The sequence below is a fragment of the Palaemon carinicauda genome, chromosome 10 (genome assembly GCF_036898095.1).
Source record: "Palaemon carinicauda isolate YSFRI2023 chromosome 10, ASM3689809v2, whole genome shotgun sequence".
NCBI classification, from domain to species: Eukaryota; Metazoa; Arthropoda; class Malacostraca; order Decapoda; family Palaemonidae; genus Palaemon; species Palaemon carinicauda.
In genome coordinates, this window is record NC_090734.1 from 76,086,920 (window position 1) to 76,106,611 (window position 19,692).

At 41.5% G+C, this 19,692-nt stretch overlaps 1 protein-coding gene across 2 annotated transcripts in view; it reads right to left on the minus strand.

Moving 5' to 3' along the window:
• Nucleotides 1–19,692, minus strand: part of LOC137648651 (uncharacterized) — a 522,517-nt gene that overhangs the window by 344,066 nt on the left and 158,759 nt on the right. For both annotated transcript variants that reach the window (XM_068381656.1, XM_068381655.1), the window contains exon 5: nt 9,096–9,301. In XM_068381656.1, the coding sequence (XP_068237757.1) occupies nt 9,096–9,301 (206 nt within the window). The remainder of the gene's footprint in view (nt 1–9,095; nt 9,302–19,692) is intronic.

The window sequence follows — 19,692 nt, forward strand, 5'->3', positions numbered from 1 at the left end:
CACGTCTGCTCATCGCCGGAGCCAAAAGTGAGGTGAAGCAAATCACCGGTGTGTGGGGGGGGAGGGGTAGCAAGCTACCCCTTCCCCTACCCCCGTTAACTAGCGCGGGGGTAGTTAACCCTCGTTAAAAACTATTGGCTCGTCATTTCAGCTACGCCGAAAGGTAAACCCAATGTAAATAGCGTGGTTTGTATTTCGGTTACGGAACAAAGAACAAAATTCACCTCACCATACCCTCACCTTTCAAGCGAGTGTTAAAAAAAAAACCCTTATCACAACAAATGCAAGAAATGATCAGTTGGGAATGTGTGATGTTAAGTCTGTACCTATTGTGGCTAAAGATAAAGATGGCTTTTAAGTGACTGGCAGGTTGGCAAGTCTTTCCCCTCCCACCATATGTTATTAACCAACTACCTTGTTAATGATTCAATGACCATTCAAACCCTGCCCTAGACATATTACTAATTAAAAGAACAAAAGGTTTGTAAATGCTTAAGGAACAAGACTAGAATAATGATAGAATTATATAAAACATGTTCTTATTCTCACAATAGAAGATAAAATAAAATGGAGTTTTTATGATAATACAAAGTTTTATGAATACTTACCTGGCAGTTATATATATATAGCTTAGTCTCTGACGTTCGGCAGAATTTTTCAAAAATCGCGGCAATCGCCGTGTGGTGGTTTTGCGGTTAGGTGGTTAACAACCCTTACAAGGTGGTACTTGGAATCATTCCCATTTTCTGTTCCTCAGATCATCTTTTCCCAACCTGTCTCCTGAGGGGAGGTGGGTGGGCCTTAAAATATATATATAACTGCCAGGTAAGTATTCATAAAACTTTGTTTTATCATAAAAACTCCATTTTTATGAATAGAACTTACCTGGCAGTTATATATATATATATATAGCTGATTCACACATTTGGAGGAGGGTGACAGACAGTAAACATCGTTGGGGAAACAACAAACAGTTGTAGGAGAAAAAACACCTTGATTCCTTACCTGCTAAGGTAGCTGACTTCAAAGGTTCCTGCCTCTTGAGTCGCTTTCCCTTAGGAGTGTCAGCCAGGAGTGGACCTGTCATGCTGAAAACAACTCAATCGAGTCTGTCAACAGGGTGAGACCAACAACTTGACTAGACTTCAGAATTACCTTCGCCCATTATATTAAAAACTGCAACCTTACTAAAACTAACCACCTAACCTTGCAGAATAGATATAAACTATCTATCTAGACTGAGGGTACTGTACCACAAGTCGATGTCCTCAGACAACCGTAAAATCACCAACCCACACACAGGTATACAAAAGCTAAAGGTTGAAGGGAGGTAGTAACTCCTTTGCCTAATACAGAAGTTGTAGCTATGTATGGGCCCAAGGTGTAACACCTTTCATAATCCACTCTTACCTCTCGAAGGTAATGAGAGGCGAACAGAGTTGCTTCTCCAGAACGTTGTGTGGAGGATTTATTTTTGCTTTATTTTAATTTTTGTTTTTGCCAAATCCTGTGAGAGAGAGAGAGAGAGAGAGAGAGAGAGAGAGAGAGAGAGAGAGAGAGAGAGAGAGAGAGAGAGAGAGAGAGAGAGAGAGAGAGAGAGAGAGAGAGATATTGTGTTAGCGAGCGAAAGTAGTTAGTGTAACGATCGTTTGTGGTGAGAAAGACTGTTGGTATAAATGAGATTGTTTGTTTATGTTTTAGTTAGGTTACGACAGTGGTGAATGTCTTGGGTGAATGCTTATTTTGATTTGACTGCTGTAAGCGTCAGTTGTGTGAATGCTGGATTATCATTATTATTTACCAGCGTGGAAGTGTTTAATTATTGGTTTTCTAAGTAAGTACAGTTTTGTTTATATATTTCAAAAGCCGTGATTCCTCCTTTTTGAGAGAATTTTCTTTGAATGTGGAATTGATTGGTGATGACTTGGCTTATGATAAGGACTTGGAACTGACTGCTCTTTTGAATTTGAATGCAATCGATAGCGACTTGCCCTGTTTGAAGAAATTTTCTTTGGATTATTTTGATGATGATGATGGTGATGATGATGATGATGATGATGATGATGATCTCGACACCCGTGACCCAAGGAGTTACGGCCGTTATGGCAAATTAAGAGATTCTCCTTTTTATCATATAGTGGTGTTGTGCCAATAAAGACAGTTTGGCTCGGTGAATGATTACCAAAGTGTTTATTTTTTGTTGTGACTGTTATCTTGCAAAAGTGCTAGTAAATACATGCAATACTACTATATGTTTTGTTTTGAAGGTTTGGGTTACGGTGATTTGGTTGTCTGGGCTTAGTATTAAGGTTTTCGTGATTGATATTTTATTGGTTATTTGAATGTTTTTAGTATTAAGTGTTTGTTTTAGTTTGTAAGAAATATATAGTGTTAAGGTTATGTTTTGTTTTGTTTATTTCGTCCTTTTTGTCTAAGAGTCTGGTTGTAGATTACATAAGGGGAAAGTTTGTATTGAGGAGACATTGGTCTGTTTAGAGTGATTCAAGGGTGTGGGGGTTGTTTTGCAACATCCCGCCACAGTTGCATCCATAATTTGCCTAACTGACATATTCTTACGATATGCCAGCGAAGTAGCAATAGCTCTCACTTCGTGAGCCCGTACTTTCAAAAGGCCGAAGTGCTCTTCCTCACACAAGAGGTGAGCTTCTCTTATAATCTCCCTCAGGACAAATGACAAAGCATTCTTTGAAAGGGGTTTTAGCAGATCTTCCACTGAGCACCTTAAGGAGTTAAATGCGCCTCTAACATTCTTAGTGTGAGACAAATAAGCTCTAAGGGCTCTAACTGGACAGAGGAGCCTCTCCTGCTCTTGACCCACTAGATTAGTGAGGTTAGGGACCTCAAAAGTCCTCGGCCAGGGTTTTGATGGGTTCTCATTCTTGGCAAGGAAGTCAATCCTTAAAGCACATACCGCTCCATTCTGATTGAAGCCCACTTGTTTCTCAATAGCAAGAACCTCGCTGACCCTTTTAGCTGTGGCCAGAGCCATCAGGAAGAGGGTTTTCTTTGTAGAATCTCTAAGAGAAGCTTGCGAGATGGGTTCGAACTTCTTGGTGCATAGAAACTTCAGAACCACATCCAGGTTCCAAGATGGGGGCCTTAACTGAGCCTGCTTAGTTGTCTCAAAAGACTTCACGAGGTCTTGCAGGTCTTTATTTTGAGACAAATCTAAGCCTCTATGCCTACAGACAGCTGAGAGCATACTCCTATACCCTTTAATCGTGGATACTGCCAGTTTAGCATCCTGCCTGAGGGATAACAAAAAAATCCGCAATTTGACTCACAGAGGTAGTGGTTGAGGAAACTTTGTGCTGCCTACACCAAGCTCTAAAAGTTTCCCACTTAGATTGGTAGACCCTTTGTGAAGAGACCCTCCTCGCTCTGGCGATAGCTTTAGCAGCTTGCGCCGAAAATCCTCTCGCTTTGACAAGCTTCTCGATAGTCTGAAGGCAGTCAGTTTGAGAGCGAGGGGGTTTTGGTGATACATCTCGAAGTGGGGTTGTTTGAGAAGCTTTGGACTTGCAGGAAGGCTTCTTGGGAAGTCCACCAACATGTCCACCACTTCCGTGAACCATTCTCTTGTTGCCCAGAATGGAGCTACGAAGATCATTCTTCCTGATTCGAGGAGAGCGAATTTCCTGACGACCAGGTTGATGATCTTGAACGGGGGGAACGCATAAGTGTCCATCCCCGTCCAATCCATCAAAAAGGCGTCTACCGCTATTGCCTCCTTATCCGGGACCAGGGAGCAGTAGTTGGGATCCTCTTGTTCTGGTTGGAGGCAAAAAGAACTATTAAAGGTCTCCCCCATAACTTCCAGACACTCTGACAGACATGCTGGTTGTGGGTCCGTTCTATGGGAAGAACTTGCCGTTTCCTGCTGAGCATATCTGCTTTTACATTCCTCTGTCCCTGTACGAATCTTGTTAACAGATCTATCTTGTTTTCCTTTGACCATAGAAGGAGCTCCCTTGCTGTTTCGAACAGAGACAGAGAGTGAGTTCCCCCTTGCTGTTTCGAACAGAGACCGAGAGTGAGCTCCCCCTTGCTTCCTGATGTAAGCTAGAGCTGTGGTGTTGTCCGAGTTGACCTCCACTATCTTCCCTGACGCTGAGTCTTTGAAGGCCTTTAGCCCTAACAGAATGGCCATCAACTCTTTTCTGTTGATGTGCCATCCGATCTGACTCTTTTCCCAAGAGCCTGAGACCTCCTTGCTTCCTAGTGTTGCTCCCCATCCTGACTCCGATGCGTCTGAGAACAACACTAGGTCTGGGTTCTTCTTGTACTGGGAGATCCCTTCTCCTAACAAAGCTGGATCCAGCCACCAAATCAGATTTTCCTTGACTTCTGCTGGAATGGGGAAGGAAAAGGAGTCTTCCTGTGTCTTCCTATTCCACACCTTTGATAGGAAGTGTTGAAGAGGTCTGAGGTGCAGTCTCCCTAAAGAGACAAACTGTTCGAGCGAGGAGAGAGTTCCCGGTAAACTCATCCACTCCCTCGCTGAGCACTTCTGTTTCTTCAAGAATTCTCGGACCTTCTTGAGGCACTTGGTCTGCCTCTCCTGGGAGGGAGAAGCCCGAAAACGAACTGAATTCAGAACTATCCCCAAATAAAGAATAGTCTGATTCGGCTCGGTCTGAGATTTCTCCCTGTTGATGACGAGACCCAGTTCTTGAGATATCATGAACGTCTTTTGTAGGTCCTCCAGACATTTTTCTTTCAACCGTGATCGTATCAACCAGTCGTCCAGATAAAAGGATACCCTTATCCCCTCTTGATGAAGCCAGCCTGCCACGTTCACCATTACCCTGGTGAAGACTTGAGGAGCAGTGCTGAGACTGAAGCAAAGTGCCTTGAACTGGAAGCACTTGGCCTGGATCATAAATCTCAGGTATTTCCTTGAAGTCGGATGGATGGGGATGTGAAAATAAACATCCTGTAAATCGAGAGACACCATCCAGTCCCCTGGACGTACTGCTGCCAGCACAGACTGAGTCGTCGCCATGGTAAATTTCGTCTTTTCCACGAAGACGTTCAGCGAGCTGACATCCAGAACGGGTCTCCATCCACCCGAGTTCTTGGGTACCAGAAACAGGCAATTGTAGAAGCCTGGGGAGGATAGCTCCAGAACTGGTTCTATCGCTCCCTTGTCCAGCATCTGGTCGACGAGATCCAGAAGGGCCTTTTGTTTCACTGCATCTGCGTACTGAGCCACTAAGGCTAGAGGAGTATTTGAAAGAGGAGGCTTCTTCAAAAGGGGGATCTAGTATCCTTCCTTGATGACCGAGAAGGACCAGGTGTCCACCCCTCTTTTCTTCCAAGCCTGCCAAAAAAGTGAGTCTTACACCTATCGTTGTCTAAAGGACTTGCACTTCATTTCTTGGAGCAGGATCTAAACGAACCTCTATTCGTCCTTCCTCCCGACTCCTGCCTCCTTCCTCTGATCTCGAAGGAGCCCTACCTCGAAAGGGCTGTTGAAATTTTCTCTCCTCTCTCTTCAGAGACGAAGGAGTGACTGACAAAGGTTTCCGAGCCGAGCGCAATAAGAGGTCTTGAGTGGCCTTTTGCGCAAGAGAAAGCATAATATCTCTGACAAGGGACTCAGGAAAGAGATGTTGTGAAAGGGGGGCGTAAAGGAGTTCAGACTTCTGCGCAACAGTCACAGATCTCGAAGCAAAAGAACATAACAGGGCCCTCTTCTTCAAGACTCCTGCCGAAAAAAGGGAAGCCAACTCATTAGATCCATCCCTAAGAGCTTTATCCATGCATGACATGATACTCGTCAGGTCTTGTGTTCCTCCATTTGTTCCGTTTTCCTGGCCAGAGTCCCTAGAGACCAGTCCAAAAAACTAAAAACTTCAAACGCTCTGAAAATCCCTTTGACGAGGTGATCAAGCTCAGACATAGACCATATAACCTTAGCCGAGTTAAGGGCATGCCTTCTAGCAGAGTCCACAATACCAGAGAAGTCATCCTGGGAGGAGGCAGGAACTCCCAGACCCAGAGGTTCTCCAGTCTCGTACCACATGCCCGCCTTTGAAGCAAGTCGAGCTGGTGGAAAAGAGAAGGTGGTCTTAACCGCTTGTCTACGCTCCTTCATCCATTCGTCCACTTTAGCAAGAGCCTTCTTAGCAGAAATAGAGAGCTTCATCTTGATGAAAGCCGACTGTTTCTTGGCCTTCTTCCTGCTAAACTGTGATTGCGGAGAACGAGGAGCAGAAGGTTGAAACTCCTCCCCATACAGCTCAAAGAGGGAGCGAGAGAGAACATTGTAATCGCCAGCCGCGTCCGCAGGCTTGTCTTCGTCCTCTGAAACATCATCAAGATCCTGTCCCACCTCTACTACAGCTTCCGTTCGGGTAGAAGGTTCACCTGAATCCGAAAGAGGAAAATTGTAGGATGCGTCCTGTAGAAGAGGGCTCCAAGCAGCCTGACACCGAGAACCGCTTGCGTCCTGGCGCCAAGCGCTGGTATCGTCCTGTCGCCGCGAGCCGGAAGCGTCCTGGCGCCGAGCGCTAGAAGAGTCCTTGAGGCGGTAGGCGGATGCGTCCTAGCGCCGAGAGTAGGAAGCGTCCTTGCGCCGAGAGCTGCAATCGTCCTGGCGACGAGAAGCGGCATCATCCTGGAGAAGCAGGCTGGAATCATCCTGGCGCCGAGAGCGAGAGACGGAATCGTCCTGGCGCTGAGAGCAAGAGACGGAATCGTCCTGACGTCGAGTATCGCCAGAGTCCTGGAGGCGAGCAGATGAGGAAGAAGCGTGGTACCGTGCCTTTGACGAATCACGCAGAGGTTCCCTTGAAGAGAAACTCCGTTCCCTCTTAGAAGCTGATTTCTTGATAGGTAACAAGTCGTCCTTACGTCTGTCCGACTGGGAGGGAGGGCGGCTAAAAGCTTGAACTAAAGAGAAAATTTGTTCTTGCATAACCGTCATAAACAATTTAGCGACCGCTGCTGGATCCTGTGGTTCCAAAGGAGAAGGCTGTCGAGTAGCGCTGGTAGAAGGAGAAGGATCTTTCGCCGGTCTTTCTTGACTTTCGTCCCTTGGTTTCATCCTCTTCACAGGAATCGAATCCAAATCATCTTCCGAAGGACAAGGTTCGTAGCTACTAGAACCGGGAGAGTGAGAACGAGACTGTTCATTTCGGTTCCACCTCCTCTTAGTCGGTCTTGAAGCCTCATACTGCCATTTGCGTCTGGGAGAGGGTTTCGAGGAAGACACCATCACATCCGACACACCTTTTCCGTGGCGGTCAAGAGCAGCCTGGGAAAAAACAACAGGACTGTCTGAGGCGACGGCTGACCGAGGATACGTACCTCTCACCCCCTTCCGGTCGTCGACGTACCTTCTCCCTTGGTCCTGGGAGCTTGGTAGAGGTCTAGACCTATGGTAATGACAGGTTCGATCAGTCGCCACATCTACTGCACTTTCACAAGCACTAACTTCACTCTCATTCTTACCTTTTAAGGCCGCAAGTTAATCTTTAATAGCCTTCAACTCGGCCGCCATCCTGGCGTACCGAGGGTCATCCGCAGATACAGATCCTGTAGAAGGGGCAGGAGTTACTACCTCAGGGGAAGGATCAACTTCCAAAGAGGAATTAATTAAAGGTTCAATGGAAATATCTAAACTATGTTCACTAGTCGACTTAGACTTAGATCTAGAAGATCTCCTTACTTTATCTAGCTCTAATTTGCGCACATAGCGCTTCATAGCTAACCAATCTTTCTCACTCAAAATATCACATTCTTAGCACCTATTATCCAGTGCACAATCAAAACCCCTGCAATCCAAACAAACCGTGTGAGGGTCTACCGAAACTTTCGGTAACCTCACCTTGCATTCCTCATTCACACACACACGAAAATGAAGTTTCGCACTCATATTAAACAAATATCAGAATAAACAGAAACACGATTGCAAAATCCCCAAATCAGTGTACTTCACCAAAAATAAGTCCGGTACAGTGACACAGGGAAAGCGAAACGAAAAACTCTGATGGCACACCAACGATGTTGTCGATCCGGCCGGCAGAGATGATCTGAGGAACAGAAAACGGGAACGATTCCAAGTACCACCCTGTAAGGGTTGTTAACCACCTAACCGCACAACCACCACACGGCGGTTGTCGCGATTTTTGAAAAATTCTGCCGAACGTCAGAGACTAAGATATATATGTATAACTGCCAGGTAAGTTCTATTCATAATATTTATTTTGTTAAAACTGCTTCACCAAAACAATTGCAAAATAAAATGGAAAGGGCTTAAATATCTAAATATTTTGGGATATTACAGTACAGTACTCTCAACTTAATGATTGCCAACATTTTAAATTTCTTCATAATAGATTGTAACCTAGTACAGTATTTAGAATCTAGAAATACTGTTTTTTTAATCAATTCCTCCCCTAAACTTTCATGCTTAATATCAACTCCAACTGTTCTTTTCTCAGTTTCCAAACTAAACAGAAAATAGTGAGGTGGGTAATTGCCAGGCTCTGCTCAAACAATAAGTGTTACCATGCGAGATACTTTAACCTTGGCTGAAGGCCTTGTGCATATTCTCTAGACTCTACAATACAGATTAATTCTTTACATGAACAGTTTGCTAACAAGTATGACACTATCAAAATATGCTCGATTGTTTAATTTTAAGCCTAACATTCACTCAATTCAGTGAAACGTCTGTCAACCAGAAGTTTACTAGCCATTTTTCTCTGAACCTGCAAGAACATCATACGGTTATTTCTTTCAACAAAACCTAATTAGTTTACGATACCGTATCTATCTATGCATCAGCAAAACTTTCACATAGTCAGGTATGCATAAAAGACATTTACTATTGTCCTCTTAGAATTTGTTCTGTTTGCTCATTTCCTGCTTACTAAAGTACTTTTCAAAAATATTTCAGGATTAGTTTTCCTTATCCATGTTTTAGTGTTCATTTGCACATACGGTAACTTATCTGGATCCATTAAGTGTTCATTATTGAATTTACCAGCTGAAAAAAATAGTTACCTCTATGTTAATGAGAATATTAATAATTATCATTTAATAAACCAAGTGCCCAAACTCACCCATTTTCTTGAGTCAAATGCCTTTCAGGGGTATTAATCAAAAACATATCACCACCATTACAATCACCGACAACAAAAATCTGCATATCTTCATCATCTCTTGATCCTAAGTTACCATTAAAGTTTTCTCCAGAAGAAATCCCCTCCAATGGCTGTGCAGTCCCTTCCGCTGATTCTTCATTAACTTCATTTAAAGTCTCAAACACCTGAAAATATAATCTTCTATCAGGAGTGATTTTCAATTCAGAAACAAATACTGTATACAGTAAATAGTTGACTATATTAGAAAAAATAAGACAAGTTTATGCTGTGCTTTCTATAAGAAATTAAGATTATAATGATCCTAATCCTCTCATCACTTATTCTAAGATTTTTACAAAAAATTATGAAAAAAAAAATATAGAAAATTTAAATGCTTGCATCACCATTTCAAAGTAATTATTCAATACACAGACTACTATATGCCACTAAGTTTCTAACAAAGGTATATGTCAAAAATTGAAATTCACATTCTAAAGTACAACAGAATTTTAAACCTATGAACAACAGATACTCTACTTCAAAAAGCTTAAGATAAATTAAATTATAAGGAATCTACAGACCTCCACTTACCACTGGTAATATTAGTCCTAAGTTTTGAAAATCATAATTCACATGTACAAAATATTAAAGTTTCCTTTTAATCAATACTGGAAAGCAGGCAAAGTGAACTAAATTCTATGTATCTAATGCAACACTTAGTGTCACAATAGATCCTGAACATTATACTGCAAAATATAAGTGGAGTAGGTATTTTTAGAATATAAAAATGCATAATAATGCAACAAATATTAAATACAAATTGTAATTTTCACAGCTATACAAACCTGAATCATTTATATGGGTTACTCCTAGTCTCATTTTCTACGACCAGACAGTTAAAAGATAATTGATTGCGTCATGCTTCATTGCTACGCAATAACTAAGCATGCAGCCAAGGACTTGCTGGGTGGTTGAGAGATCTTTGATAAATAACTCAGGTTTGTATAGCTAGAAAAAATACAAATTGTATCTAAAATCTGTAGTTTATTCATATGGGGATACAAACTTCCAACTCATTTACATGGGAGTCTTCCTTCGGTGGGAGGAAGTCACTGTGAAGTTAAAAAGTAAGACCTTCCTCTCTCATATATACAATTACTATAAGGTAATAGTAAGTAATCAAAGAGAATAACTTGCCAGGGGTGAAGTCATATGAACATCAAGTGTTACATAATATTAAATTTTGTATTCCATATATCATCAAGTGTATCGTCAAAAATTTATATTTCAAGGAAATCTTACTTGCATTAGGGTGAACTTCAAGTTAGGGCTTCGAGTCCAAACAAGAGATCGTCTGCCTTGGTGCCCATTACATACCCTTATAATGCAGACGATAAATGATGTCGAGATAAAAAAAGACAGTCATGTGTTTCGTAAGAGCTCACAATAAGATTACTTGTTGAGCTGCAACAATAGAGCCTAAAGAGAAGGTATCTCATGACTCGAGTGTGTAATCTTTAGGATAAAGGTCCGTAAAAGTGATCTGTCTCTTCCATAAACCAGTTTTGATGACTTGTGCTACAGAGTGGTTTTATAGAATGCTAAGGTTGCAACAGGCCCACATGTGAGGGGGCTCATCCAGTCTATCTAAAAGACAATGAGGCTCATAATCTTAACAAAGTTTTAGGCATTTGAGCCAGACATCGGGACCTCGAGGGGGATTAAATCAGCTGAACGGGTGCTTGTGCATGCAGTGAGGTTCTCCAGAGAGTCATTAATAGTAATATGTAATGTCATTGTCCAGTTGTTCCAATTTTGGGATAACGCTGTTCTAACAGACACTTGGTTATTAACTCTTCTTCAAACGTCTTTCCTTTCCCTTGTGTCATTTATACTCTGACAGATTAGGAGGGGAATAAGGAATGGGAGCCCAGCTCAATCCCGTTATAAAAGCATTTGCCTCTAGCAACAGAATTCCACTGTATGGTACAAAATAGGGTGCCTATGGCATGAGCCTCGTCTATGACATTTAACGAAAGTCCCCTCATCTGTGTCAGATGGAGGTGTGACTTGTGGGAAAGAGGGAAAAGCTCTTCATCCCTTATACATCCTCTGTACCTGCAAGGAAGGGTCTGAAACAGTGTCGTTCCGTGGAACATGCGACCTCTTATGAAGCACTATGAGCAGTAGGCCCCGAGCTAGTGTATGGCTGATTATGAACATTAATGGGTTTGTTATTAGCATAAGATATGGGTTTGCTATTAGTGTAATTCAAGACTTTGTCCTCATGTTTATAAAACTACAGGAGCGCTTTGAAATAATGGGGTGTCAATCTGCTACACCTTCTGGGTTGCATTGATCGTAAACTAGCCTGTGAGGTTCATGATGTGTGTCAGCATTGTTATGATGTGGGGAATACTCTTATGCATTAAAATGTTGGCACAAGATGAGTCATCATTGCAGATGGGCATGAATATTTGATTTGTATTGTTGGCTTGCCCCACACAAGAAGTTTCATCACGTGTCCAAACAGCAGCACGTACAGCTTCATCGGGCTGAATGATAAGCCTGGCTAAACCACAAAAGTGGTAGTCTGCCTTTGTCCTACTTGATTTCCAAGCTCTCATATACTTGGAAGGAGAGGAAAGAACAAAAGAAACATGTGGTCTTGGTAAGGTTTGGGGGTGTGATCACAGCCAAAGTGGTTCCGACCCCCATTGTCATAAACTACTAAAGAGGTTTTGACACTCTGTAGAGGAGATCTGTGCTTAGGACCCCTATAAGTACGAGGCAAACCTAGTTCGTGAGAACAGGTTGGAGACTGAATTATTATTACTATTATTACTAGCCAAGCTACAAGCCTAGTTGGAAAAGCAAGATGCTATAAGCCCAAGGGCTCCAATAGGGAAAAACAGCCCAGTGAGGAAAGGAAATAGGGAAATAAATAAATGATGAGAACAAATTAACAATAAATCATTCTAAAAACAGCAACGTCAAAACAGATATGTCATATATAAACTATAGAAAGACTTATGTTAGCCTGTTCAGCATAAAAACATTTGCCGCAACTTTGAACTTTTGAAGTTCTACTGATTCAACTACCCAATTAGGAAGGTCATTCCACAACTTGGTCACAGATGGAATAAAATTTCTAGAATACTGTGTAGTATTGAGCCTCATGATGGAGAAGGCCTGGCTATTAGAATTAACTGCCTGCCTAGTATTATGAACAGGATAGAATTGTCCACGAAGATCTGAATGTAAAGGATGGTCAGAATTATGAAAAATCTCATGCAACATGAATAATGAACTAATTGAACGACGGTGCCAAAGATTAATATCTAGATCAGGAATAAGAAATTTAATAGACCGTAAGTTTGTATCCAACAAATTAAGAAGAAAATCAGCAGCTGAACACCAGACAGGAGAACAATACTCAAAACAAGGTAAAATGAAAGAATTAAAACACTTCTTCAGAATAGATTGATCATCGAAAATCTCTAAACACTTTCTCAATAAGCCAATTATCTGGGCTCCGAGCTGTGCCACCCAGTGAAATGCTCCTTTAGCACCATTTCTAAGGTATATAACTGCTATATATTACCAGAGAAAAAATTGCATAGGAATGCCAGGTTGAACCCAGCTCGCTCACCTATATAAGGTGTCGATATAATACTGAGGCGTGATAATTCACAACCAGAGGTCTCGCACTATTTAGATATCTCCTCTTCAAAATCCCCGCCACAGCGAGGTGCCGATCAACACTACTACCACTAACCTAACCAATGCCAGTGACGTCACTCCTTTATAGCACATCTTCTATGAACATTTGTATATTTTTCTCTTCGGTTTTTTTGTTCATATCTCATTTCTTTGTGCCGATGGCGGATTCCATGGTCTCCCCATCTAAGTTAAGTACCAGATCTATGAGTTTTGAGCTTTTGGGGGTAGCATTGCCATTAATTTTAATCTTATTCGAGGTTTTATTTTTTTCCTCTTGTCAGATCGCTTGCAGCTCCCTTGCTGGCTTGCTACCCGCCTTCGCTCGCTCTTAACGTATTACAATTGGTCTTCCATACTGATTGTTTTTCGTTTCGAACCTTATTTTGGAGGTTTTTCTCACCGATTACACCTCATCATTGTGCTTTGGATATTATTTTGATGTTTTGATGATATACTACGTATCATAGTTTTGAACTCGGTTGGCAAGCCTGCCTTCGGGCACGGTCTAGTTGGATTCGCTACCGCATTAAGTGTTTATATTATTATATTATTGATATCATATACTGATCTTATTAATAATTATTGCGATTACCGTCTAGTCTAGTTATCGCTTAGTTTGAGTGGGACTCTCGCGGGCAGTTATTATTTTATTTGTTTCCTACCGTTCGGCTCTACCCGAGGTAGAAGTTATGTTGGTATCCCTGTCCAGCGGGACTCCTCCCGCTCTGGAGGGCTGCCAGCTATTATCCCCCTGCCATTCCCTTGCGTCCTTCTCTTACTAATTTTAGTTTAAGTTACGCATGCCTATAAACCAGTTCAATGTGTTACATCATTTAACATTATTGTACATTATTTTACACTATTTTATTGCTCATTCCGTTTATGATCATTCCGTTTTACTTACGTGGTTCCATCGGTCTGGTTGGTACTCCTGTCCTCCCTCATGTCCACGTGATCGCCTCCTACCCCCTCATTGGTTAGTTCTCGTTGCCTCCTTCCCCCCCCCCCCCATTATCCCCAATTCAGGGATTCCTCTCGTCTCTCATGTTGTGTGAGCGGTTTGGCATTACGGATCAAGTCCTTCTCATACCTCAGCCTTGCCACCACCTCCTCCCCCCCCCCCCCTCACACCATCCCTTCCTGGGATACCTTATGACTCACTAGTTGGTACCGAGAACATCCACCGGGGTTTCAGTCAAGTACATTCATTCTCATGCCTTGTCCTAGCCTTTTTTACCCGCCGCTCTGATTGGCCATCGGTCGGCGGGGGAACTCGGTTGTGTATTGGTTATGTTTCGTTATGTACTGTATTATTTTAGTTTCTACTATAACGTAGATATTTTTGTTCACGGGGTATCACGGAAGAGCGGATATTTGTTGTTATATTATTTATTGTCGGTGTCGTTTGGGTTCTTGTGGCTGGCGGAGAGTCATTGAACCCCTTCCTCCCTCCCCTTTCGACTCCCCCTACCCCGGTAGGCATGTTACGACCTCCGGGTCTCTCATAGTTGTCTCCCCGGAGCCAACAGGTAGCATGTTATCATAACATGTTATTATAACATTTTTATCCTATACTTCCCCAGTAACGACGGGATAGTATATCTCCTACTATGACAATATTATTTCATTGAATGATCATATCTAATTACGGAATTGTTTAACAGGGAACATGTTATTATAAGGTAGCATGTTATTATAAACCCTTTTTTATTATATACCTCCCCGATAGTGACGGGATAGTATATTCGTCGCTATGACAATATTATTTCATTGATAATCTTAACTTATTATGGAATTGTTTCAACAATGTCAGTTAATTTTTGATAAATTTCCCCCGGTTACTATACCGGTCCAAAATTTTGTTCATAGCCTTTTGTCCCGGTTTCATATCGGTCTATTTAAGAGTCCGGAGCACCCGGATCTTTTTAGGTTACTAACCTATTATGGGATACTCATGTATCTTTATTTTATTCTATACTTCCCCAGTAGCCACAGGATAGTGTATTTCCAGCTATGACAATATTATTTCATTGATAACCTTAACTTATTACGGAATTGTTTTAACAATGTCAGTTTATTTATGATAAGTATTTCCCCGGTTACTAAACCGGTCCTAGAGTTTGTTCATAGCCTTTTGCCCCGGTTTCATATCGGTCTATTAAAAAAATCCGGAACACCCGGATCTTTTTAGGTTACTAACCTATTATGGGATACTCATGTATCTTTATTTTATTCTATACTTCCCAAGTAGCGACGGGATAGTATATTTCTCGCTATGACAATATTATTTCATTGATAATCTTAACTTATTACGGAATTGTTTTAACAAAGTCAGTTAATTTATGATAAGTTTTTCCCCGGTTACTATACCGGTCTGAAATTTTGTTCATAGCCTTTTGTCCCGGTTTCATATCGGTCTAATTTAAGAATTCGGAGCATCCGGATCTTTTTAGGTTACTGACCTACTATGGGATACTTATGTATCTTTATGTTATTCTATACTTCCCCAGTAGCGACGGGATAGTATATTTCTCGCTATGACAATATTATTTCATTGATAATCTTCACTTTTTATGGAATTATTTTAACAATGTCAGTTAATTTATGAAAAGTTTTTTCCCCGGTTACTATACCGGTCCGAAATTTTTTTCATAGCCTATTGTCCCGGTTTCATACCGGTCTATTTTAAGAATTCGGAGCACCTGGATCTTTTTGGGTTACTACCCTACTATGGGACACTCTGTAGGTGCCCCTGTCGTTACTATCTATAATTTTAACTTTGGATATAATCTTTTGGGATTTTCATTTTATTTCCTTTGTAATTGATCGATTTAAACATTCATCCTCGATCTATTTATTTTACATTCCCGACGAAGTTACCTTGTTCATTAGTAACGATATACCCTCTTTCAGAGCTCGCAGTCTTCCAAGACTTCTACCTTGGCGACTCTTTAGATCTGGGTCGGCGGGTTTGCCCGGAGTGTCAGAGCAAAGAGATCCTGTGTCTCTTCCTTTTAGGGGTTTTCAGGGAAGCACGTGGCTGATGTCAGGCCACGTCCTGTTGTCCCTAAAGTTAAAGCTACCCGCCAGCCCCTATCAAAGACTCACAGGTCTTCCAAATCACCAAACCAGTTAAGACTTCATCTTCCAGAGTCCCTAAAGACTCAGCCGCAGCTGCTTCTTCCTCTCTTGGGTCGAGAGCGAAGCCCGGCCTGAAACCTACGACCCCGGAGGCTCCCTTCGATCCGGCAGCCCTTTCAAGATTGATGCAATGGCCTCTCGTGGCATGGTTGGTTTCGACCTGACCTTTCATTAGAAGGGGCCAGCGTTCGATCCCAAGTATGAGGTAGAAATTCATTTCTATTTTGAACACGATGTTGTGTTGATGTTTATATATATATATATATATATATATATATATATATATATATATATACCCTGTATATATATATATATATATATATATATATATATATATATATATATATATATATATATATGTATATATATATATATATATATATATATATATATATATATATATATATATATATATATATATATATATATATATATATATATATACATATATATATATATATATATATATATATATATATATATATATATATATATATATATATATATATATATATATATATACATATATATATATATATATATATATATATATATATATATATATATATACATATATATATATATATATATATATATATATATATATATATATATATATATATATATATATATATATATATATACATATATATATATATATATATACATATATATATATATATATATATATATATATATATATATATATATATATATATATATATATATATATACATATATATATATATATATATATATATATATATATATATATATATATATATATATATATATATATATATATATGTATATATATATATATATATATATATATATATATATATATATATATATATATATATATATATATATGTATGTATGTATGTATGTATGTATGTATGTATGTAGTATGTATGTATGTATATTATATTGCAACAATATATCATCCCGGATGCCTCTAAGCTCCCGGAATTCGTCGAAAGCAATCCGTGGAAGGTGGCCTTGCACTCTCCCTTCAAAGATGGTATGTTAACCATCGAAGGGTTTGGCACCCGGCCTGTAGAAGATTTTGAATTCTACCCGCCGGGTCTACAGTTCCCTTTCCCGAAGGGGCAGGTTCAGTCCATCTGGGTCCGGCCCTTAAACGAGTGGGAGTGTGTTAACACTACGTTAACACCTCACAAGAGCTCGTACACGATGTTTGTAGTGGATGAGTAAACCCCTACTCCGTGTGTCACTAAGATTGTGGACCTTGCTCAGCAGGCAATAAATGAGGACAAGCCGTTACCGCAACTGAAGGAACGGATCCAACTTCCCTCCTGTTCCCGGGGGATCACGATTGCTGGACTAACGCCCCGGCGACCTTCACATCGGGTAAATTAAGCGCTGACTGTGCTTCCATTCAGTTCAGTGAGTGGCTACCCAGGCTTCCGGAATCCCTGATATGCCTCCAGTTCGAAGCCTGTATGCGCCTGAGTAGATCTATCAACTCGGCTACAATGGCAGAAAAGACCTCTTTAATATATGAAGAAGAACCACCTTTCAAGGTCTTGACGAAGTCATTACTTTAAACCTTACTGTCTGATTCCTACGACTTCTTTGCGGATAGACGTCGTTGCTGTAGGCATGTCTTGTCTGAGGCCACTTTCAGACATGAGCCTAACAAGCTCATTAAAGCCCCAGTTTGGGGCCCTGACTTATTCCCTGAGGATTTAGTCAACAACGTCGTCAGCGGAGCTGCTAGGATCAATCAGAGCCTCAAGGTTCGATGGGGCTTAGTCCCCAAGCGCAAGTTCGAACCGGCCAGCAACCAATCTCGAGGTAGAAAGAGTCTGAGATCTTTCCATTCCTTCCAAACCGGCAGTCCCAACAGGTGGTTCAGACCATCCCGGTGGCACAAGGGAGTCAACCTTTCACTTCAAAGGGTCAACCCCAACAGCAATACATGCTGGTTCCTCAGTCCCAAGTAGCAACTACCTCCTATGCTACTTCCCCAGCCCTTAAGCCCACCTTTGAAACTCAGGGTGCTTTCCAGGGTTACCAGCGCGCCAGAGGCACTAGCTCGAGAGGAACCTTTCGCAACAGCTACTCTCGAGGCCGAGAATTCCGCGGAGGCCAAGGAGGTAAATCCGCAGCAAATCATTGGGAGTTCTCAGGTAGGGGGAAGACTTTACATCTTTCGGAACAGTTGAACGTTCAACATTTGGGTTTTCAGCATAATTTCCAAAGGTCTGGGGTGAAGTTGGATAGAAAGGCCCCCTCCACCAACCAGTTTTCATCAACATCCAACGGAAGAGCTAGTCTTATATGAAAACGATCTATTGCAAAAGGAGGCAATAAAGGAAGTAAATCGCTTGTAATTTCAGGGTCGCTTGTTCAGTGTGCCAAAGAAAGACTCAGAATAGCGAAGAGTAATCCTGGACCTGTCACTTCTGAATTCTTACATTCAATGCGACAAGTTTCACATGCTGACCATCTCTCAGGTGCGGACCTTGCTTCTCTGTGGGGCCGTCACCTCCTCTATGGATCTTGCAGACGTTTGCTATCATGTTCCGATAGCAAGGCATTTTCGTCCGTTTCTAGGCTTCAACAAGGCAAAACTGCCTTACAGCAACTACAGAGTGATAATCTCTTACAACAGTTTTGGTTCCAAATCAACTTCAAGAAATCTCGTCTGGTCCCGAAGACAAGTTTCAATGGCTAGGATTCAATGGGTTCTATGCTCCCACACTCTGTCTCCCAACAGCCAAGAGGAACGATAAAGCAAAACACAATATGTTTTCTCAAAGACAAATTGTCTTCCAGGAGAAATCAAGAGAGAATCCTGGGTGCCCTCCAGTTTGCCTCAGTAACAGATATACTACTGAAGGGCAGACTGAAAGATATAAGCCGAGTATGGTGCTCCAGGGCAAACGAGTAATATCGAGACAAAGGGCTCGACTCCAACCAATTCTGAAGAAAAGACTTCAACCATGGACAAAGGTCAAAATCTGGCAAATCCGTTTCCTTACAATATCCACCCCCAAGCTGGTCATTCACACAGACGCCTCCTTAACAGGCTGGGGGGGGATACTCTCAGTACAAGAAAGTCCAGGGACTATGGTCGACAATATTCCGCCAACTTCATACCAATGTCTTAGAGGCCATGGCGGTATTTTTTACCTTAAGCAACCGGCTCCAGCCAAAAACCAACATATCAGGTTTCTTCTAGATAGCTAGTGGCGGACGCACTTTCGAGGACAACTCCGCTGGAGTCGGAGTGGTCACTAGACCCAAAGTCCTTCAGATGGATTCTTTCTCAGGTTCCGGATCTCCAGATAGATCTGTTTGCAACAGAGTCCATTCACAAACTAGAGTGCTACGTAGCCCCCAACCCAGATCCTCGAGCTTACGCCACAGACGCAATGTCATTAGTCTGGAACACTTGGGAGAGAATTTACCTATTCCCACCAATAAATCTGTCGATGAAAGTGTTAGACAAGCTCAGGACTTTCAAAGGCCAAGTTGCTCTAGTAGCCCCCATCTAGCCCAAGAACAACGGGTTTCCCCTTCTGGTGGAACTGGGTCTCCACCTCGACAGATCCCCAATCCAATACTAACACAAGTAGTACAACTCGCAGTGTGTTAGCTTCCTCAAAATTCAGAATGCCCTAACTTTATGGACTTTATGAAATTTGCAGCTTAAGAGGTGCAGATATTGATCCTCAAATAC